Source organism: Lichenostomus cassidix, chromosome Z (genome assembly GCF_008360975.1).
Source record: "Lichenostomus cassidix isolate B80296 chromosome Z, HeHo_3.0, whole genome shotgun sequence".
In the NCBI taxonomy this organism is placed as follows: Eukaryota; Metazoa; Chordata; class Aves; order Passeriformes; family Meliphagidae; genus Lichenostomus; species Lichenostomus cassidix.
Window position 1 is genome coordinate 46,855,469 of NC_139511.1, and position 25,067 is coordinate 46,880,535.

A 25,067-nucleotide genomic window follows, 5' to 3' on the forward strand; every position below is an offset into this window, starting at 1 on the left:
AGGTGCAGAGGTGGATCAGATGTAAACTAGAGACAAGTAATTGATTTATTTCTCTGAGATAATGGAAAAAGTGTTATACTATAGAAACCCAATGAGATATTGCACTATTAAAAGGTTTAAATCTTCTCTGAAAGAAGACGTAACTCTTCAGAGAAGATGGAGGGCAAATTATAATATTTGAAGAAACAATACAGATCCATTTAATGATAAAATTTTCAGAGAAGGAATGCCATTTCTCATCAGAAAAAGTAATAAAACCCAAAAATGCATTCTAGCTCAAGCAGAAGATTATTTTTAGTATGTTATCTCCATAGGATTCTTAATTTATTTCTCAGGAAAACATATTCACAAGCACACTCTGTAATTGACTGCATGTCCCAGAAAACATTTCCTAACAGAAAATCTTAAGAATTTACTGATGTTAAGTATGTAAGTTTTTGATCAGAAAGGACAGCTGTTATGTAAGGGAGTCTATCAGATTAAAGAAACAGCTGTGGTAGTTACCAGATTATTGAGAAAGCTGTGGTTTAAAAAGCATGGTTTTCTTTAATGGTACCAAAGCCAAGGATGAACTAAAACAGTGACAGAAACATAGAAAACAATCAGATACCAAGGAAAAAAACCTTACTTCCCCTTCTCTGTGCAAACTTCAAAAAGATAAGAGGAAAAATTACTTTCTCCTTTGTTTTCTGTATTGCAGGACACAAAAGCCTTGCTAAATATATAAAAGACGTGAATATGAATTCGTAGCAACTATTGTGAGATAGGTATCTGATTTACATCTAAGTACCTAGAAACTTTCTCAGGCTACAATTTTTAATGGGGGATCCTAAAACATCTGAGACTTATTCGACACAGGAACATAACTCTCATATCATCGTTTACTCCTTGGAATTTCAATTTAGGCATAGAAATGATGCATGACATTTAAAAAATAATCCATCCTATCATTGTTGAATAACATGTCCTTCTGAAGGCATGGCTTAGTCTTTCTGAGATGTTCAGAGGCTGGCAGTAATTAGCAAACAGTGACAAACAATGACAATGTGTAACTCAGGTATTCAACAGAAAAAGGATCTACAGCTTCCACTGGACAGCATCCCTTCATTCCTTGTGTGCTGTAAAGGTCAAGAACTGGCCAATAATAGTAGAAGATAATTTTAAATAGCTCCAAAACCAGCAATAGCAGGTTTTTGCATCTCCTGTCTTTGCCTCTTCTAAAGATCCTTGGTCTTTCAAATGTCACTGGGACTGTCTAGATAGCCCCTTCTGTTCACAATTTTCAAATGAAACAGCTGTTCGTATAGGTTTGTCTCCAGCTGGCTTTCTCTGATCTGCAGGGCTGTCTTCACTTATCTTATATGGATATTTTGGGTTTCTTTTTTTTCTGTTAGAATAGTTGTATACAACATCTTTCTCATTTCCTTGGGCAGGAACAAGTTCTTTAATCAAAACAAATCCATCTGCAGCACCTATTCTCAACTGTACTTCCGAGTGTTCTTGCAGTTTTGATGACAAAAATGTATAAAGGGTACGTTCATGCCCAGAGACAAGCACAGTCAAAGAGGAAAAATGAAAAAAAAAACCAAACCACAGCCTGTAAGTAGCAAATCACAGAGCCTTTTTGCATACTGACAGTCCAATTTCATAAAAAATAATATAGGCAATGAGAGCAATAACCCAAAACACTCTGTACAAAAAAAATGTTTTGCTAGCAAATTTTTACATTATTTCTAAAGCTGTACCTCCAGCAAATACAAGAGGCATGCTTAGTTTTGCATCCATGAACATGCAAAGAACATATTTTTGAAAAGTTGTATCAACATTTAAAAACTCCAGTTCTCAGTATTTCTCTATTTACTTCATTTGGCAGCTGCAGATGAATTCAAGGATTATACTTTCCCTTTTTATTTTCTCTTCGATGATTTTTCTTCAGAAGACCTCTCCAGTGTTTTCAACAACTGACAACAATACAGAACCTGATCCCCAGTGAAAAAGGGTTATGAAAGTATGTTGACAAATAATTTTGCTTGAGATCACAGCCATAAATAAGTTGGATGCATACTCTACCTCATTGCTACAATAAGCCCTTGCCTGAGGTGAAGAGATACGCTAGTAACAGTAATAATACACATTTATCTTTAGGTAAGCCTTTTTTGTTGAGCATTCTCATTAATCTACATATTAAAATACCACTATGGGTATATGTCACAATTTTTCCTAGTGCTGACAAGTCGATTGTTGAGCTTTTGGAGTTTGCTTTTTTTTTTTTTAACTTGAACAAAGAAGCAAACACAGGTAGTCACTGAACATCTAGACACAATATTTAGAGTTTATATTAATGAAAAATCAGACAATTTTTTTTTTTTTTTCTTGAAATTAGGAGAAATAACAGTGTCCTTGCTTTATGAACAATGTTTTCCACTAAATACAAGGAGATGTTTCTCATACTGACAAGACAATCTGTTTGACTCCTGTAAAAATTTGCTAAGTGAGTGTAATATTTCAGTCTGCATGATTCCCCGTTCTGCTTCTAAGCAAGGAAGCTAAAACAACAGGCAAAAAAAAAAGAGTTGGTTAGAAATAAGACACTTTGTTACGCCTAACGGTGAAGAGCAATGTAATTTCTGCATGAAGGAATAGCTAAGAAAAGCATAACAAGAAAACCAACGGTGAAAAAACTTCCAAAGGCTTAAAGATGTGATTAGATTAATTATCCAAAAGACAAAGTATAAAAACAAGCATATAAAAACATATGGCAATCTCCTTTGTCTCAGGAGTAAGTTAAGAATTTTACAGAAAAAGATTTTTTAACAAAATATCTGCTCTTCTAAATTTTTGGCCCAATTGAAAACACAAAAGTATAATTTTTCTTTCCCTTCTGCAAACCTGACTTCTAGTTGAGCCTTTGGGGAAAAGAAAAGGTAATAATACTGAATCTTTTCAAAAAGGTTGGTGCTCAGTTTCAGGAAAAGATGTAATAGTCTCATTCCAAGGTACTTTCAACATCCTTCACACAACCTCTTAAAGAGTAGCCACACAAAATCCTGTTTTTCTCCATCATTGTCGGGGTTTGTTTTCTTTTACACTACCTAAAAGAAAATAACTAAAAAAACATGGAATTTATGGGACTGCTGCAAATCCCACAACCTAGAATATAAAGATACTAGGAAACATTTGGGAAATATTGGCCCTCTTTTCACTGGCCATGATTTTGATCCAGTAATTTTCTAATGATAATGTTTTCAAAAAACCCAAGGAGAGTATCTGAAGTTGTCTCTACAGATAAAGGTTTAATTTTTTTGTTTTTCAAACCAAACTCATTTTCTTGGAAAACGTTTGAAGAAATTAAAAGCACATAAAGTGTACTGGTTTGACGTGCTCATTCATTCTGGAAAAAAAATTACAAAGCTTAACAACTCTATGGAAACTTTAAACAATATGTATCCCTTTTAAAGAACCACCTGCAGATTGAACACTCAAGACTGGTTACTCTAGTTGGGAGGCATTACAATTTAGTACACTTGAAAGAAAATCCTACTCTTCAGTAGTCTTGTTAAGTCACGTCATTGAGACCGGGGATTTGCTGACAAGCTCTTGAAAGAACAACATCTATTATACAGACATTACCTGGGTTTATGTCTTTCCTTTCTGACGTATAAAGGAGAAAAAAAATTGCAACTTGACTTACTTACCAAGCTCTTTCCTTAAGAAGACTATGTTTAGTGGTTCTAGTTTGCTAGGAAGCAAAACACAGCTTTAAAAGCCCAAGATGAATGGCAAGAGTTCTCTAAACTGAGATAGTAACTATTTATTCAAGTAAAACACATTAAACTAATTCTTCATTGTGTCTCATCTAAAATTAAAGGCTCCTCCTAAGCACAGAATAGTCATAACATGAATTTTCATGGCATGCCGGTGTTACTTTGCCAGATGACAGGATAATTATAATTGGATATTTTCAAGAGACTCTTTGGCTGCAGAACAAAGAATTTACATATTCACCACATCTAGTATCTCACAGGATCTGTGAGTATTTGCAAGATATTGTGATCTGGTATCTATAATACACTTCAGGTCAACAAAACAGAGAACTCAGACATTTGTTCTGGCTGTCAAAACAATATACTCAACAACGACTTTAAATGCAAAAACCTGTTAGGCATATCAGGTATCACTTCTCCCAGGTAACAGCATAAGGAAAAACCTTCAAGCTTTAATAGATTACCATGCATGAAAATATGATAGAGTTATTATAATATATAGTGTGGATCCTCTCCTCCATTTTCTCTGGAAACATACTTTAATTCTACAATTCCATTTTTTAAGAAATAAGAAAGCATATTCCTTACCACATTTTGGTTGATCTTGTGCCTGAAACATGTGATGTAGACAACATACGGCCAGTCATCAGGTTCCATCATTACTCCTGCAGCATGGGCACAGGTAACATGGAAGGATGCTGGGCAGCGTCCATATGAACACTGAATGCAGGCACCAGAGATTTTCTTAACTCTCTGCCTGCAGAACATACATTTCTGTAGGAGCAAAATAAACAAAATATTTTCTGTATTCCTTCAATTCCACTGACTTCTGCAAGTAACTCAAAGACCAAAAAGTTATTTGATCCAATGTTTACATTTTTTACTTTACAATATGCACAGCAAAAGGAACAGCATTTATGAATTACATGGCAACTTTGTAATACAATAATTAATACATAGCACTTTTGCCTTTTTATATAAATGTGAAGACAATATGTTTCAATGTTATAGCAAGAAAACTGATAGATAGCTAGGTACTCAAAAGTTTAATTTTAAATTCCATACTCTGAAAATTAACCTCCTCCTCCTAAAATAGGCAAATCAAAAAACCTATACATGATTTGACAAAAAACAACAAGACTCAGAGAGAACAGGCCCATTGAAATGTACGGCTAAACAGGACTTCCATATAACATTTAACTTAGTTCCCTATTATGAAACTAAATGTATATGTAGACAGTCTTTGTAAGATGGTTAATCTAGTATGTTCAGGAATTCAGGAAACAGTTTCTACAACATCCTCAGCCTGTTAAGGTGGATAAATCTTGTCTGAGTTAGAGATGTTTTCTTTATCTCAAGCCTTTGCATAATTCCACAGCTGAAAGCTGTTACTAAGACCCTTTTTATTTTTCAGCTTGGTTTTCATTGGTTGAGCATTTAATATATCAATACAGTAGGCTGTACTTCCTCACATCACGTACTTAGACATCATGTCAACAGCCTTACTGGTATCAAGACACATTGGTTTTCTTCCTTCTGCCACAATAAAGACTACATCAAAATAATGTCACTATTTTGTAAGAGACACAAGGAATGGAACCAATAGGAAAAGAAGATGAAGGGACATAAGCTAGTGTAACTAAGTCTGGTGAATAAGTTTTAATATACTAAAAAAGACAATACAAGATTAAGTCTACCTTGCCACCCTAAGGCATTAACAAACACACTGGATATAATAATTACTTCAGTAACTTCTATATATAACTGCTATATATAATATATGAGAACTATCCTCTGATAACTCTCATCATGGCTAATAAAAATGCAAATGTTATTGATAACCACAAAAATATCTCAGCTATTATAAATAGATTTTATGCAATGACAAAAAACAACTCAATAAAATATAATGTTGGAATATTGCTTACTTCCATTTCTTCTACATTTGCTGCCAACCAATTTAACACCCTCATCTGCCAGTGCTGAGAACACAGGTAAGAATAATTTTGATGCATTTTTGTTGCATGATTAATAATTCAAAGTATTCACTATTACCTCATATCTAATTCTTACTCACAGGTGACCAGACAACTTTGTTCTCCATTGTTTATTGATTTTCATATTCTGCATAAAACCAGCAGAAATTTTACTGTGTAATTCAACACTTACATAGTTTCAATGGCTTCTGGCACACAGTTTGTGACAGAAATAATAGTTTTGGCAAGGGCTGTCAAGCTTTGTCAAGCTCACTGGTTCTTGTTCCCTTATCATTCTGAATGTGAAATACTCTTCAAGTGCTGCCTTCATGTCCACCTTTTGAAAGCAAACTGCCCACATGGCTTTATACAAGCAGAAATTAACGTAGTGCCTAACATTCAAACTTAGTGAAAAATTTTAGCTAACATTCACTAAAAGGACCAGAATTCAGCTCACTCTACTGTAACACCACCAGGTTTGAAAGACTAGTAAGAGGTAAAGACAATTTTGCCATCAAAAGAAATGTTTCAGAGACTTCACTCATGCTGATGTCTCATATGTTCGTATCCATGTGCACGAGGTCATTTTCATAAAAGTAGAGTAACTATTTACAAGGGAGCTTAAGGATTTCTTTTATACATACATATTCAGAACCTACTAAGTGGAAATTCCAGATAGAAAATACAATTGAAATCTAGTATGTGTAATGTCTAGACACTGAGCTCATACAAATAACAGAGATCCTCCTGAATGCCTTTTTATACAGATATAAACTCACCAATCAGATTAAAGGAAGACAAAAGACCAGACCACTTATGAGTATTAAAAAAAATCCAAAACAAAACAAAAAAACCCACCAACCAAAAAACCAACAAAGAAAAAAACCCCCATATGTGTTCTGAAATAAACACCCCAAAAATACAGTTCAAACAAAGTGAAGCAAATGAGGAAAAGGAATAAAGTAAAGTACAGCTCAACTAGCATTAACAAAAGAAATTGTAATGTTAAAGCAAGAAATGCTGGCCCCCCTTAAAATACTGGCTGCCCTTGCACAAGGCAGCAAATATGTAAACATTACAATGTGATTGTAAGTTTCTCCTGCATCTTACTAAAGTATTATAAAAACTTGGGAGATGTAAAAATCTAGAACTACACTATGTGAGTAATGCTTTAGAAAAAATATGAACTTACAATTCAGTATGGTTTTTATATTAATATGTTAAAGTTTATTATCTTCCAGATGTGGAAAAGCTGAGCAAAATAAGTATGAGGACAGCAAGAAATGCTGAAAGGGAAGCTGGAGATGTAGTCAGGAAAACTTAAGATGTGACACATTAAATGGCATGGCCAAATCCTCAGAAATTAGAGTAAAACTTCATCCTTCCCTGTAAGAGAGGCTGACTTCTCTGTTCTGTTCCAGCACAGGCTAACTTTATGAGAACATGTTTAACAAGCTGGCACAGTGTGAGAAAACATTTTTCACAGTGCTCTTCAGAGTTGCAATTTAAAAGTACTGAAAATAATTGATTAAAAAACAAGCTATCCAATTACTATTGACTATACACTTATTACAGCTGTGTTGGTGTAAAATTAGTGCAATTCTGATGAAAAGTGAAGTTGCTTCAGATTTACTCTTCTGTAAAAGCAACACTGCTTGGCCATATTTATTTCTGTGAATGCAGACTTCAGTTCACACGATGAAAGTGAAAAAATTCCTGTTTTAATCATGCAATAAATCCATCCCACTGCCACATACAAGGAAGGTAATTGCTACATCAGTTAACTCCAAACACACATTAATCTTTTGTGCTACACTCATACACTCTTCAGGAATCAAAAACATTATGATCATGGATACGAACAGGAGGAAAAATGTTATGTACATGTAGGAAAAGAAAAAAACATCCTATTTCTCCCTGTGCTTAAGGAAAACCTGAAGATCTATGAAAACCATTCTTCTTTCAAGAATGCAAGAAAAGAATCAAGATTTGCAAATATACAAATATGTTTCTTATTTTATGTAAGATGCAATGTCCTTCGTAAAAATATGACACTGAAAAGGATGATGCAGATGTATCTCAGCTTTTCAGCGACTCTCCAACGGAGGCATGAATTTTGAAAAGTATACAAAGAAGTCAGGTATACAAGCAAACCACAGCTTACAAAACTGTATCACGCAACATGACCCCATTCAGACATAAGAGAAAAAGCTCCTTCATATTTGAAACTGTACATCAAATAGTCAATCAACTCCATTTGATTCATAAAATCAGAACACATAAAATAAAAGCAGAGCAAGCTATAAAAGATCTGTTTTGCATAGACTTTTGGAACATTAACTACATACCAAACTGTATATTAGCTGTAAGCAGTAAATTGAACTATGCTGCATCTGGTTCATACTGGCAATTCTTCCCCTCTCCGTCTTGTGAAAAATAATGTATTTCTCATACTCTCACTTGGGGTTTTACAACATATGGATTTAAATATTTTTTAACTTTTTTCATATGTTAGTATTATTTATTGAAGTATGGTGGTCCACAGAGGGAAGGATGGTGCAAATGTACAAAAATAAAATAAATTTTAAAAAAAAATTTAAAAAGCCCCAAAAAACACTGAAAACAAACAAACAAAAAAAACCCCCAAACCAAACCAACCAACCAAACAATAAAAAAAAAAACAAGCAAATAAAACAAACAACAAAACCCAAACCAAAAAATAAAAAACAACCCCACTGAACGCGACCAAAGGAAAAAGGCATCAAAATCTCAAGAGAACACAAGGAACTACTGGCTGTGAAGACTGAGGTTTCACTCTCCCCACAACTCTTCCCTGAAGCCTGACTTTCATAAGTTTGTAAAATGAGGGAATCATAGAGAATGGAACCCATCCTGAACATTCCTGCAAAAGAAAAAGTAAGACCTGTCTGTCAGGGCAAGCCTTGTACTAGGTACGTAAGTTTGCTGCCTGCGAAACAAACAAACTTGACATACCATGAACACATTTTCTAAAATATAATAATGCAATTCAATGCCCAAATGACAGTTTTTCAGTAGCTTCAAAGTACAGCTGTTTCTACCAGCTGAAGCAATTCTAGATAGCTAAGAAGAATGTAATTTTGATTTAATGATTGCTAGATATTAGTGGAAAGCAGAGACCATGGGAAAAGTGGCTGAGGATCAATCTTAATCAGAGATACAGATGCAAAATGAATTGCAGAATAAATAAAATAGTTTATATAACTGGAGATTAAGAATATAGGACAGAACAATGTACTGGAATTTTCTAGATTGTAAAATGACCTCTTTTTGCCCCCCAAAAGAAAAATATTCTGCTGCAAATGAATTTCATCATCACAGAATAGCTCTTTAATGTTAATAGTTTGCAAATCTATAAACAGAATGGATTTTAAAAAATTAGTCTGAGGGAACCGGATGTCAGCATTTTGCAAAAGACAGCCCACTGGTAACTTTTAGAATAATTTTTATGTATTATTATTTAAAGATTTAGAAATTGCTTCCCTCAAAAAGAGTGGTATTTACAATAAAATTCCAGTCCCTTAAAGGATCATGAATTAATCACACTAGCAGTGTTTTCTGATGGAAGGATTTATGAAAATAAGCACAAGCTGAGGTTGCAGCAAAACGCCAGGGATGGATTTTAGGAAACAATGTGGAGTATTGATTTCCCCCAAAATTATCTCTATGTCTTGGCAATCAGAATGACTTAAGTGAAGGAGTTCATTGTAGTAAAGCATTAAATGCTACAAAAAGAAGTTATTCCAAGAGAGCCTCTAAAAATTATTCAATTTCCAAATACTACTAAAAATCATCTCATAAGAGTTCTTCTGCTGCTGCTGCAGATGGTTAGCAACTACTAGTCAGTGACTGATTTGTATTTTCTCATCCTCTTTTATATAGTTGCCATTTTTTTGCCTTCTATGTATTATTTGAAATACTAAGAGACACCATTGTAAAATTAAGAAATTTAATGCAAACTCATGGGTCTTCTTTTTCTATGATGTCTGCTTCAGCATCTCGTCATTTTGTAATGAAACTGCTTTACTTCAGAATTTATATGACCAGACAAGCAATATTGCTATTACGTACAATCACACTCTAGATACAAAAAGTCAGCCCTACTGTAAGAAATTGTAAAATACCCACAGATTTTAATAGAGCACAAATTTTACAGAGAATATTGACAGAAGGAGCTTCACCAGCTTATCAACTGTTATCAACTGTTATAACCAGAGACATACAGCATAAAATTCACAGCGAGACTAATCTTTTCCTTCTCCATTCCAAAGCCATAACATGGATTAAAAGTGAGAAAAGATTACAGCAAGAGTTGGTAGCAAGGTACTGGCAGAAAGATTTGTTAACGATGCACAACGCAGTCAGAAGATGCATACTACGAAGACATTTGACACATTATCTGCAGATCAGTGAGCACATGCTGTCTGCACAACCATCTTTTAGAATACAAAGTCAGCACTTAATTTTGGCAGAGAGCATGGTATGTTTCTATGGAAACAAAGTCATTACTGTTTTTACATTTTATGTTTCCTTTTATTCCTGATTAATTTAAATCAAGATGAGTATTTGAGCTATGAAACTGACAGAGCTTAGAATCAGAACATGTGAAGAAAGAGGTTGTTAGATGATCTATTCTACTTCATTGTTCAGCATGTTTATGCAATTACACAAAATTAACTAGGAATGTTGTTAGAGAAAGTATCAAGAGACTATTTTACATCCCTCTGGTATTTCAAACGGAACAACCAGTACCTCAGGGGGGAAAAAACCCTAGTGCTTGTAGAAAACAATTTGTAATTTCCTACCATTCAGTAAGTCTGCCTATAGCATGGTGCTATGGCAAATTAAAGATGGCAGACATTATCTAGATGTAGGCTAAATTCTTCTAGTTGTAAATTTCAGCAAAGAAGTAAACATAACACTTCTGCAGCAGTAGCAATTAGAAACAGTAACTCTATTCTCTAATAACACTGTGATAATGTACTTTTGGGTCTACTCTCAATGAGTGAACTTGCAAGTTGTTTAATTTTGAATCAAACATGAAAAAATATTGAACCCGTGCCACACATACCTATTGATTTAAAATACAATTTTAACAGTTGATAAAAAACTACCAAAACTTGCCAAAATCACATTTAAATACAGTATCCACCTATTATTTCAGTCAAACTGTTAAGGTACTAATAGTTTTTAATTAACAGGGAAGACAAACATACAGTGCAAAATTAAGAAAAAGAACTTTCTCCTGAAGCATGGATTGTGTGATTGTAATGAGAGTCATTAAACTGTAGGTTAAAAGAGAAAGAAAAAGAATCAAAGAAAACAAAACACTTCATGAAGAAGTACTTATTTTGAACGGGTTTGTGCTCCTGTGATGCACTGCAGTCTCAGTAGCTGGTAAAACAAGTGTTGTGAGGCAAAAAGTAAGAAATAAAAGGCCTTGTTAGCGCTTCAGCTGTGGTCTGCACAGAGGTACTCACAATAGCCACATCTACGACTATGCCATGTCTTGGGAAATAAAACTGCTGTGTATTTTTTTTTCAGAATTCTTGAAGTTCTCAACTTTGTAATCACATTTCAACAACAAGCACTGCCATTAATTAAGTCCCTACCCTTTTTCAGGATAGAACAGTACCATTAGCATTCTATACTGTCAGCGATACTCTGAAAGTACTGTGAGATGTCTCTAATCCTACCATAGAGTTTCTATGATAAAAATACCATATAAACTTATCTCTATTATCTCCTCAGTTTTACTTACCCGTACTAAAAGGAAAATATTCAATCACCAACATCTCATTTAAAAAGATGAATCCCTACATACCTAGTGAACATTCTGCTAGCACATATCGACTGAACACAAGAGTAAGTCCCCCTTCTTCCAGATTCATTTATAGCAGGTGACACTGAGAATTTCATCATCCTAACTCTTACCAACTTCATGTCCACCTGCTTTCTGAAATAATACGCTTTCCGAAATATGTGACCATGAGCCCAAACTTTATATGGAAACTCTCAAGATTTTATCTTAACTGTGGTTTTTTACGTAGTCTTTTTTTTTAATGCATGTTTATTAGAGGACAAAACAAATCTTTTTTCCAGACAATGTGTCTTCCCCTGTAGCTTTGAAATGTTGCTGGTCTTCTTTTGTGGTTTTTTTTGTCCCACAGTTTTCACCTTTTAGCCTCCAGATTGTACTATAACAAACACACAAGCTTAAAAAGACTATTTTTTTTGAAGCACTGTGCATGTATTCAGTGCATCTTTCAGGTGTCCTGAAATGAACAAGAAAAGATTGATGCTAGCATTGGGAGGGCAAAATTTTAAGAAGATTAACACAGGAGGTTGGAAAGAATATCCTTTTCTTTATTCTTCAGGAAGAAAGCATTTTTATTAAAACTTTCCTTCAGATTTGCATAGACAAGTTTGAATAGATTTGCCATTTACACAACAGCTAAAATATCTGACAAGCTGTGAAATGCCATTTAAGCTGAAAAGGTGATGAGGCATCATTTCACTGCCTCACTGCTGCAGCCTCCAGGCGTCCCACTATTATACTGTAACAGCACTTTTTACAACTGATTCCTACAGGCATTACCATAATTAAAGGCAATGGTCAACTTCAGGTTCTTTTCTGCACTCCGGTCACTCAGTCACAAACCCCAGCACGTAGCACAGAGACAAAACAACTTGTACAAAACAAGAGCAAAACTATTCCAAAGAATAATGGAGTTTGGTGGGGACCTCCACAGCTCACGTGGACCAACACCAACAAGCCAGACATAAATTAGATTGCACAAGGCCCACCCATTTGACTTTTGAACATCTACAGAGACAAAGATCCCTCAGCTTTGCTGGGCATCTGTTCAAGAGTTCAACCACCAGTTTTCATAGTAAAAAACTCTTTTCACAACACTGGAAAATTCACCATGTTCTGATTTGTGCTCTTTGCACCTCAAGATACCACCATGCACCTACAGCAAGCATCTCTATCCCTCTTTGCCTGTATCCTCTGATCAGCTTGGTATAAATAGCAATGAGATCTTTGGAAAAAGGTCTCTCTTTTCCAGGTTGAACAGACTCAGTTTCCTCAGTCCCTCTGTACACGTTCTGTGCTGCAGATCTGACCATCTCAGTGACCTTTCATTGGACTAGCTCCCATATGTCAATAAAAGGCAGACCAGGTACAGTCTTAACAAAAGTAAAATAAAAGGGAAGGATGGATCAGTGCTCTGGGCCTGATGGGTAGACTATTACAAATCATGCCCTGGATGCAGCTGGTCTCCTGCTGCAAAGGCACACTGCTCTTTCATGTTTAACCTCTCCACCATGATGCCCACTGGTTTTTCTGCAAAACCCATCAACCTAATTCCAGTGGCAAATTTTGTTTTATTCAGATTTCAAAACAGACAGATTCCCCATAAAACTGACCATGCCTACACAAAGTAGTTAGAGAAGACATCTAGAATTTGCCAATTCAGAAAAGCCTTTAACAGACAATAAATAGAGAATTTTCAGAGACTCTATGGCTGTTTCAGGCTCCAATTCTTCATGAGTTGCCATTTAACACAAAGCATTGCTCTGAGTAATATCAGTATTTTATACTTAGTACAGAAATCAGCACTTTTTCTACATAGTTTATTTTTTAATAATTTCCTTATGATACCTCATATAAACACATACAAACACACAGAAATTTGCCATTCGACTAAGACAGCAGTTAAAATTAGAACACTGAGATGTAGCATTGAAAGGATTATATTCTTAGCAATATCAAAAAAACAATTTATGAAATGAAAAAATGCAAAGATAGATTTTATTAAAATAAATGTACCACCATCTAATAAACTATCCTTTTGAGAATGGCTAGTCAGTTTGGTGAGATCAATAAACTAAAAATGTATTTCCATACAGACTCCAAAGAAAACAAAATTACTAAAGAGACAGTCATACAGAATTTAAGACATGCAAGTTTAAATGCTCAAAAATAAGAATCTTGTCAAGCTCAAAAAGAAACCTCTGATGACAATAAAAGCACACATATCAAAATTCCATCTACCTACTAGCATGACAGTAATGTGCTGCTTTGCGTCTTAAAAAATTAGAAGAGAGGAATGAACTTCAGTATATATCCTCCGGGCGAGAAGGGGTCATGGCCAATTATGTAGGTGAATGCACTTTGCCTCTGGGAAGGAAAATATTGTGCTTGTGAAGTACACTGAATGAGGGCACAGCTGCTTGTCAAGTTGTTCTCTGTTGAAGGGAAGCTGCAGTGGACAGAATACACTATCAGAAAATTAGGATAAGGAAAAACATTTAGTGTAATAATGTTACTGGCCATGAAATACGTGTCATCCCAACAGTAAATTGAGAAATGTGACTCATGCCATTTCCAGGTACTAACAATAGCTTATAAACAACCACGTAAGTCAGAACCTGGAATTAAGGGCTGTTTCATAGTTAGAACTGTATGGGGTATTTTTTCTTCGGTGTGGACTTGCTTTTTTCATTCCTGTTGTTTGGGGGTTTTTTATTTGAAGATGGGGTCAAGGCACATGTAAGTTTAACACGCACTATTATAATATAAAGTTTACTTTTCAGTTCTAAAAAGCTTGAGGGACTCCACGGTTTACAAAGGAAAGATTACTTCTGCAGCTTTCAGCCAAAAGTCAAAACCCATTTTTCAGCAGAGCTGATGTTAACATTATACCTAACCAGAAAATACTGTCATTTGAACAGACAAAAGTGATAAGGCAGTACAGAAAATGTATGACATTCTTTAAGACATATTAAAATGTATTAAGTATAAGAAGTTTAAAAAATTCCACAATCTAAAATGAATCAGTTGTTGTATCTCAAAAACACAAAGGTATTTCTAAATGTTTCCTTCATCTGAGTCCTTGTACTAACTTCTAAGTCCTGTACTAACTGTATTAAGTAAATAGCCAGAAGAATCAGATGCAGAAGAGGATGAGTCTTGCCTTGGAGTATTTAGCCATTACAAAAATTTGACAAATCATTGTTCTCTCCAGACTGAAACATATTAGCTGTTAATATACTTACTGGATAAAATTATTCATGGTAAAAAATGCAGAAGCATTATATTTAAAATAGTTTTCACCCCTCCATCTTTAATTTTTTTCCCATTGCTTTCCTCAAAAGATTAAAAATAATAAAAGAACAATATGATGTCTTTATCACAGACATGTAAGCAAATGACTTTTTGCTTAAGAAAGTATCATATATATATCATATAGTATCCTTCTTGCATAAACCCAAAAGTAAGTGAATGTCAGCATAGTTGCAAAACGTTCCAAGTTTGCCATGGAAACAACTTTCTTACTTCAAAATATTACAACTGCTCACTGTGGACTATTGGCATGAAAGCTCCAAAGCTCATTGACAGCTTTGTGGAGTGGACAGATGAGGCATGGAAAATATTTTAAATTAGTTCATTTATCTTGCTCAGACATGGGAAGAGATGGAGAATTTTTCATGTTTATAGAAAAAAAGCAGAGACAGCAAGAGAAGGAGAGAGAGAGAGGGAGAAGCAGGGCAGGGAAGATGAGAAGGGGGAAAAGGCAGGGTTGAAGTGTAAAAAAGTGGAGGAAAGGAAGGAAAAAAGAAAGATAGAAAGCAGATAAAAGTAGGAAAAAGGAGTGGTGGGACAGAGGGAAAAGGTGCAAGGGGAGGAAAAGGGGAAAGAAAACACCTTTTTATAGAAATAATTACCAGTTAAGCTAAATTTCACACATAATGCATTTTTTGTTCATTAGAAAATATACATCCCAACACTAGCCAAAGTAGCAGATGTTTTTAACTCGTTTTGGTTTTATCTCTACAGTTTTCTGAGAATCAGCACGGGTTTTACTACTGCATCAAACACATTCAGATTTAAATTGTTTTGTCCTAAGGACTCAGATTATAGATATTTTTCAAACATGCTTCAGAAACTATGCCATACACAGCCAAGATGAAGAATACAATAGATGAAATATTTAGTTAATACAGTGTCCTATTGCCATGGATGCTATTGGAGCCCAAGACATTATAAGGGAAATGGCTTTAAGGACAGAATAATGCTGCAATGTCTCATAAGAATATGATTCTGACAAACTCAGACAAGATAGATTTCCTCCTCCTATGTTCAACTTGGATCACTCTGTGGTTACACCTAGAAAGGCAGCCTAGTACTGTATGAAACCCCTAGGAGAACCAAAAATACCCAATATGTACATGTCAAACTTCAGTGACAAGTTCACAGGGAATCTTGCCAAAAAATAACGAAGTGCAACAAAATCTGTATAAGAACATAGATTTCTTTTATATCAAAATAATGAACAAACACTACAAAGGTCTGCAATTACTGACTGTTTCTGCAGTATCAATTCTAATTCCTTATACAGAGAGGCTTTGAATCCTATGTATTTATTTGAATGTATCATTCCAAACGTAAACAGGAAAGTGAAACAATGCAGTTCAAAGAGAACCTGAACAAAAAGGCATGTGTGTCTGAGTAATTTCCAACAGGGAAACCACCTGTGGATAACATTTGATTATATTTTGTACTGCTGTTTCCTGCACGCAACTCAAAATTTGCTTCATATAGAAATATGTATGTCTTATCTTTATATTTTTTAATTTATTCAGTATGTCTTCTCCTTTACCTTGCTTTTCAGACACAGTGACTAGGCTTGAAGGAAGTTAGACTTTTCCTCATATCTTTATCTTCAATGTTTTTCATTTTCTGATTTTTCACTCTGGGAAACACTTCGTATCCCTGATGGACATGGAATTGATTTGTTTAGTGTGAGTATTTAGCAACAACTATTACTGAAGGGCAAGCTGGTCTCTCTTCCACTGTGATGCTCAGCCCAATAAAGTTGGATTGCTAAAAGAAAATTTTTATGAGCTAATTATCTGTTCAAAGTGTGTACTGACTCATCTATTTTGGTCAATTTTAAAATACATCTTTTAGCATCTTTGCCATCTGGCTGCACACTTTTCTTTCTCAAAATGCATAATCTGTTTACCACTGCGAACAGAACTTCATTGAATTAGTAAGTACTAGCCTGGTCCACTGGCCTATTGTCCAGTTTTGAGACGTTTTTTCCTTCTACTTCTGTATCACTAACATTTTCACTAATGCAGGACTCAATTACAGGGAAACAAACTCCGAAGACCTAATTTTAAATTTTAAAAAATTCCCTACCAAACGCTATCAGCAACAATATGTAGAAAAGTACGAAAACCCAGTATCTTAAAAATCCCAGAACATGAAGAACATGCAGCAGGTAGCCTGACTTTTGATACAAATTTCCTAAACTTCTTTTTGAGTAGTTAGACTCCTGGAAGATATTCTTTCTCTCCACACAGTGCAACCAACTCCTGTGTTAATGGACCCCCAAAAGATGCTTCATTGTGTCTTAATGGACCCCCAAAAGATGCTTCATTGTGTCTTAATGGCTTAATACATTATAGAAGTCAGGTAAAGGAAGGAATTACACCTCTCAATCTGAAGACATGTCATATAAAAAGCCACTGATATTTCTGGAAAGAAATATAACAACAATTTGCAAACACAGCACTGCCAAGTAATTGGTGAATTTTTGAAAACTTGTCTATCATAGAAAAGGTTTTTTACCACTTACCCAGAACTCAGCTAAACCCTTTAATAAAATTGAGTTTGACTGGAACAACCAATATCAACTTTAACATGCTATTTCATACCTCCAAGAATCTTGGTAAATTTTTAGAGCACACTTGTGTAATATTTCAAAGCACAACTTAGTTGTTTCAGCTCCTAAATAACCCTAAACTGACCGAGTATATATACTATGCTTGATCCCTAAAACCATTATAATGCTGAATCAGGAACTGAAATGGCACAGAAAAGTTTTAATCCCATACATTATCCATTTGCTAAACACAACCTAGTAACTCAGGACCAGAGAAAAAGGACATGGATATTTGGATCCCTGAAGTACCACAGTACAGAACAGCTAATATAGTGATGTGGAGGCACTCATGATATCCAAACTTTATGATTAACTGTGCATCAGTAATACACTTATTTCCACAGGTCTGTGCAACATTAGGACTAATAAAGCCCTGTGGTTCCTGTGGTGGGGGCACATATGGTGTAAATCTTCATATAGAGTGTACTTGGCTCAGCACCCTTAGAACAGTGTCTAAGAGGACCCTTAGGAAGCCTTTCTGAGAGAGCTCACTGTAGCCTGAGATCACACAGGAGGCAACAATGAGCATCGGTGTACCACAGAAAAGACAAAGAGATCTCTGGAAGCAAAATTGATTTCTTTAAATTCCTGTGGATCAGCCAAGTCTGTAGATGATAAAACTGATATTTCCCCACTCCATACTGAAGGGGTTGACAAAAATCTCTGTAACAGTAATTCACCTTTCATTTTTAACTTCATTTAAAAATAGTAGCTTCAACATTTAGGAGGCCACATTTGTTAATCATGCTTTTAAAAGCTGGATTTAAACTTTTTACAGAACTATTCCTAGAAGAACAAAGGAACGCTGAAAAAGGGAAAGGACACAGAATCTTTCTTGTATTTAGGATTCAAAGTCTATGTTTTATTGCTTTCACTGCTTCACTCTGAAATGGTTCTTTTTTCTACTTCTGTCATTTTATCTCACTACTTTACTAATATTTTCAATTTATGATTAACAGCTAGTTTTTACACTTCAAGGAAGTTTGTCCAGAGAAACACAGTGGAAGTTAGCTAACTTCCACAGATAATTATCACTAAGTCAGAAAAAGGAGAAGAACATAACCAATTAAAAAGCAAAAGTAAAGCTGCTTTCTCCTAATATAAAATTAAAAAAAAAATATTTTATTCATCATTATTCACTCTTTAAAATAGCAATCCCATGTTTCTTTAAGCAAATGCTCAATAAAAGTGGAAACTCCTGTCAATTTACTCTACATCCTTTTGGCCCGGAGATACTGGATATAAAGAATTGTGTGCTCTAGAGCTGAAATTAATGACTATTAAGTGGAGATGAGTTTAGTTACCAGCAATCAGGCAAACATCTGTTCTGGACTGAATCATTGAAATTTTGGGGTTTTGTTCCAGAAAGTGCATCCTGGGATCCTGGTGATAAGCTACACAAAGCCAGTTGAAGCTTCTTGGAAACCTCCACTACCACAGCTGGCATGGCATTTCTGGTGCCAGAAATCATGACTCTGTATGAACTATCATGCACGACTCTAGGCAAATGTGAGACTAGTCTGTATCAGTCTGATTACTTTTGTTTCATTGCACTGAGATGGACAAAAGGAACAGTGCACTTTCACGTCTACTTACATATATTTACTACAGCACAGTTTGCATGCTGAAACGATAGAATTTACAAAGCGGTTTGCAAAGGAGTTCCAGGCATTTCTTAGCTTCTTTCATTTCGTTTAACATACTTCTGAAAGAGCACATTCAAAGTCATGATGCTCCCTGTACTATTTCCAGAGTTGTTCCTTAGCTAATTTTTATCTCACTGTTTTCAACTACTTGAGGTCATCTCAACCTGAACCTGTTTCACTCTACAAGCACAGACTTAAGACCTTTTAAACTTCAGATCTCTGCTTTCACTAAAGCTCCTTTCTAGACCATTACTTTTCCATCAATGATATCAACGGCAATATGAGAAAAAAATTAATAATCATCTTATTTTGACTTAATGACGTCTGTAATTTATCAGAGAGACAAAACCCACTAAAGTATGAGCAGAAGAAAAAGTGAAAACCTAAGTAAAGCTTCTAGGAACTTTTAAACTCAAAATATGTGATATTTTTTCAACGGCACATTACCGTATTTTAAATAAGCAACATGGTCATCTCAATTGTCAGTAAAAACTAAAAGAAATATGACTGCATATGTGCAACAATCTTTTATCTACCCCTTATGTACAACTTAACAATTTGAGTAGCTTCTTTGTCTTCAGCTGGGTTTTTCAAAATTGACCTCCTATTCTTTCGTTCAAATACTCCCCAGCCCCCCAAAAGATGGTAGGATACATAATAAGATGCATGAAAATACGATGTATTGAAGCTCTGTACTCAGTGACTACCAAGACTACTTCATAGTGGAAAATACCTAATCAAGTTCTCTCATTTAAATTGATACATCATATAGTGACCAAAATCAAGGAACAAAAGCCTGGCTGGTACAAGAAACAGTTAATAATTAGAAAATATTGGTGGTGGGGAGAGGTATGTAAAGAGGTATGCAAAGTTCAGTATAATTTAATAAAGTCTGTTCTCAGTGTTTCAGTAATTTCTACATATGGTCAAGATTGTTCACAATTCTAAGTCTTGCCATGCACTGTGGACTTCATACTATAAACTACCAAAAGATCAAGGGCAGATACTCAAAAAATGTGATAATGTGCTGGTTGTGGTTCCTGTTAGTGGAAACATGACAGTATGTATTTCAGCACTCTCACTAAAGCCATCTAAATTTCAATATCATAGAAATATTCAGTTTAGAATGAATATGATTCATCTTGCATAGGCTGGGCATTATTCCTGCTCCTTCTGCATGCTGGAGACAAATGATACAGCTTGTCCATGATTAGGTACAATTTCTTCACATTAATTTTTGCTGATTTTTCAATTCAGCAAACATGAGAAAAAACTAACATGTAGCAAATTCATCCAGTACAACAGCATATAATTTTTATAGCAGAAATTAAGACAGAAGAATCTCTCACTGAAAAAACAAAGACAAACAAACAAACAGCAGAAATAAGGAGCAGTATTGAATTTAAATACTTTTTTTGGGGTTTTATTCTCTTATTTTTCCAAGCTGCATGAGGAAGGAAATACATGGAATTACATACCACTGAGGTATCACTCATTATGAAGTGATAATTAAAACTCTTCATAGTTAGTTTTGCACTCACAGATATTTACTGCAGTGGAATCAGATTGTTCACTTGATAGGAGTAAAGGACTTGGTTCAAGAAAAGACATGTTTTACTAAATACTTTTGGAATATACAGCAGGCAGAAGAGAGGTCCCTAGATGCAACTTGGAAAATTCTTAGGTGCTAACTGATTCAACCCCAGGCAAAGAAAGTAGCACATGTATCCTGCCTGGGTATTACAACAACCAACAAAGCAGCAGCTGCCCTTTAGCAGTGTGGCAAGTGTTAGGCATGTGAACTGTGAGTCTTTAAACATGACATTGAGAATCTGCACTGCCTCATGACTTTTCCAATGTGAGTTTTTCAATAAATTACCCAACACATCTAAAACCTGACCCAGGACACTTGAGTTTGGCACAACAGAAAGATCTTCTTCAGGGCAGACTGTTGACAACAACACAGATTATTTCACCGACAAGATTTCCTGAGGTTTCTTCTGCTCATACTGACACTGCCTTAGCACTTATAACTAATATGTAAAGCAAAATAATCAGGCCTTCATGTAATAAGCATGTTCAACCTGAAACACTTGAATTTGCCACAGTGCATCCTTTAAATCACACAGCAGGATAAATGATTTTTTAAAAAAATCCACACAGAAAGCTTGTTTGAAGTGTGGAGCTTTAAACAAGAGCAACCATAATTACTGTTTTCAAGCATTTATCAATAGGCAGAAACATAATAACTGATGATTAATATGACAACAAGTATGGTAAAGACCTGTGCTTAAAGCTAGGACAAAGAGAAAGATACTGAAAGACCAAAACTACCAGATAAAAATGGATAACTATGACATATTCCTTACAGATGCTAGTTACAGCATCTGTACAGAAGCATCAGTTACAGCAATTCAGACCCCAGAGGTCTTCAAGAAGATCCCTAAGCCAAAAATTCAGTTTTTACGTCCCTCCAGAGCCGTGCATTGAAACAAAAAGAATCTCTAAGTTTTAAAGAGTAACTCTAGAGATGTAAATCACCTACTCATATTGCCAAAAGTTTGTAATTAAGAGAATCTGAAAATGCACACTCACCTACTTTCTACCTATCTGTTTTAATCCGCAATATTTCCATATTCTCTGCAAGTCTAATGCAAGACCCCAGGTGTCCACCTTTAACGCAGTGAGCCAGTGCATCTGCTCAAATGCATAATGCTGTTTTCTGCCACAGTGAATTTCCAGCAAAACAGCTTTCATGAAAACAGAATGCTTTGAAAAGATATTGAAATAAAAGGAGCATGCTGCTTTTGCTTTGGCAGAGCTGAGAATATTTTAAGTATCTACTGTGTTTTCATATGTCTCCTTTAATATGCTGTCTTCATTAATGGATAAAAAAATTCATACTTTTATTCCATACCTTCCACTTCTTTTCTCCAGAAAAATATTTTCAAACTCTGACTCATGAAATATCCCTGTAAATCTCCACTGAAAATCAAAAAGGAGAATGAAATTCCTACATTTGATCAATCTGTCAGTTTTTCTAGATATGAATTCTGTACATTTTCCATTCCACAGAGAGCAACTGATGGATTTCACTGATTCACAGACACAGCTTACTCAAAGGGAATGCAGTAACGTAAATGTATTAACATAAATAAAAGCATGATACAGCTGTTTCCAGGGGGAAAATGCACGTAACAACTCATCCTAAATCCTGTTTTTCCAATTACATAGTACATGGGCCTAAACAAAGGATGTTACAAGTCCTCATGTAGTCCATGTTTATGCAGATCCTTGTAAAATAAAGGAGTAAGAATAGAGGCATCACACATCCAATTGTGCTCCAAATTACAAGCAGCCGCAGAACACACTTGGACACAGAGTTTGGAAGTATACATCTTTTCGCAGGTTTAGACAAAATCTACAGCAATTAAAGACTCCTTTTAGTTATAGCAGCTTAAACACAAGTTTTCAAAATAATCGGGATTATTTTTAAAATATATAACAAAATCTAAAAATTAGCTTTTGAACTTCTGAACAATTTTTAAAAGCAGGTTATAGATATCTCTGTAAAAAAACTTTAAACATTCATTAACAGCTGATAAAATAGGTGAAGCCTGAACTGTTTAATCTTTTGACAACCTACTTCTTTAGGGTTTACAGTAGCATGTGGTATAGTGCTTTGGAAAACAAAAAGGGCTGCTTCGAGTTGAATCATGTTCTTTTTTCACATCCAAAAGGAAAAAAACTTCACAACACCCAAGTCAATGAATGTAATTGTCCAAAAAGATGTTTACTACTTTATGAATTCTTTCCATTCATTAGAAAGAAATGGAGCTTGTGCTGTGTTTTACTACAACAACACAAACACATGGTAAGTGCTGTTACTGTTAGTTGGGCAGTTGCAACCTGGGACATACCTAACAGGGACATGCATATTTCTAGATTTTTTCCTAGAATGATAGCTTTGCCTTTAGCATGTTCATAAGTACATCTTGACTGCTAGCAGTGGAGTAAGAATTGATAATGTTCCTCAGCCCAGAAATCAAGACAATTCCTCCATACTGCTCTTAGGAAGATACTGTCAGGGTTTAACCCTAGCTAGCAACTAAGCACCAAGCCGCCACTTGCTCACTCCTCTCCACTCCCCAGTGGGATAGGGAGAAGAATCAGAAAACAGGCAAAACACATGGGGTTCAGATAAGAACATTTAATAATTGAATTAAAGTAAAATACCATAATACTAATAATATGAATGATAATAAAAACAACAGTAATAACAACGGTAATGAAAAGAAGAGAAAGAAATATAAAACCCAAGAAAAAAAAGTGATGCAGTGATACAGTTTATCAGTACCCACTGACCGATGCCAAACCTGTCCCCAAAGTGCAATCAGCCCCTTTTCCTGGTAACTCCTCGAGTTTTTATACTGCATGACATTCTACAGTATTAATAGCCCTTTGGCCAGTTCAGGTCACCTGTCCTGGCCATGCTCCCTCACACTTTTTTGTGCACTTCCTCGACTGCTATGGGACACTGAAAACTCCTATCAACATCCAAATGTCAACATCTCAAATCCAAAACCATACTAAATCCAAAACACAGCACCGCATCAGAAAGAAAATGAACTCTGCTCCAGTTGAAATCAGGACAGCTATAAAACAAGGAACAAACACAGATTTATTTGCAAAGAACACTACATGCAATTATTTTCAGCTAAAGCAATTAACACCTGAAGAAATTACAAGTTGTGCTCTGCAAAGATAAAGAAATGTTTTAGCAATCAGTGGCAACCAACGAGTCCGCCCACATACCTAATAGCTACATATTTATACAGGTACAAACAAGGAGATGTGTCAATTCAACGGCCAGTGGTTGGAAGAGGAAAGTTTTTACCTTTTCACTTCTCAGATAGTATATGAGTGAGGGGAAAGTATTAAATTATCCCTACCTGTTGATTTGCTATAACATGTAGCTTGGCCAGGAAAAACCAGGGAAGGTGGTCTGCCTTAGGTAGGGAATCATTGTCCTACTTCAGAGAGTGCATTTCTAAGTTGCATTTGAGTGCTGTACATGCTTCAACACTGCTACGGTTAGTACATTTCCTCCAGCAAGCAGGCACATAGCAAACTAAGGAAACACCTCAGGTTTACCAACTGGGGAGGAAAGGGAAAGGACAAAGAAACTACACCTCTCTGTTGGGGCAGAATTACAGAGTAGACAATTGTAAAGCTGTTTGTTCTAGGTCTTATTTCCCACTGTATGACAAGGTATTCTATCACCACTCCCTTCCTGCTTCCACACTGTTTCCCCTCCTTCTCTTTTTCTTTCCTCCAAAATATGAAAGATATACCTACTGTAAGTTACATCTTACGAGAAGCATTAAGTATTAGACACAACATAAGACAATATTGACATAACGGATCCCTGTCATAATGCAAATTGCTCCCCTGTTTGAATGTGTTCCAGTTTGAGAAGCGAGGTTATTCAAAATTGGCTCTTCAGTGATTTAAAATGCTACTGATTCATAACATGAATTTCAGGGAAGCAAACTTCTGTATATTGCACTCCCCATAACTGAAGTTTCTTTCTCGTCTTTGGATGGTGAGATAGCAGCAAAGGCGTTTCTAAGAATTGGTGCAATAGGTGAAAACAGAATATTTGTTGTGTTTTATCATTATAAAAATATATGCAATATGTTTAAATTATATAAAAGATAAATCTAAGGGAAATCCAATTGCATTTTCTCACTATGCTACCTTTAAAAACAGGATCTCAATTCTATTCTAAAATCATACTATTGTAGCATGGGACATGAAATCCATGTGCCTTAAGAGATTTCAGATTTATTAAATAGGATAATTTTTATTACTAGTGATTAATAGTGATTTTGACATCATACC

General features: G+C 35.2%; 1 protein-coding gene across 6 annotated transcripts in view; it reads right to left on the bottom strand.

The window, feature by feature from the left end:
* The window catches only part of KDM4C (lysine demethylase 4C), a 249,253-nt gene that overhangs the window by 25,830 nt on the left and 198,356 nt on the right, over positions 1-25,067 (bottom strand). For 5 of the 6 annotated variants that reach the window (XM_085043366.1, XM_085043368.1, XM_085043367.1 and 2 more), the window contains one exon: positions 4,353-4,538. In XM_085043366.1, the coding sequence (XP_084899492.1) occupies positions 4,353-4,538 (186 nt within the window). Of the gene's footprint in view, positions 1-4,352; positions 4,539-13,806; positions 14,047-25,067 lie in introns of those variants that run through there. The other variant, XM_085043371.1, reaches the window with a different exon arrangement.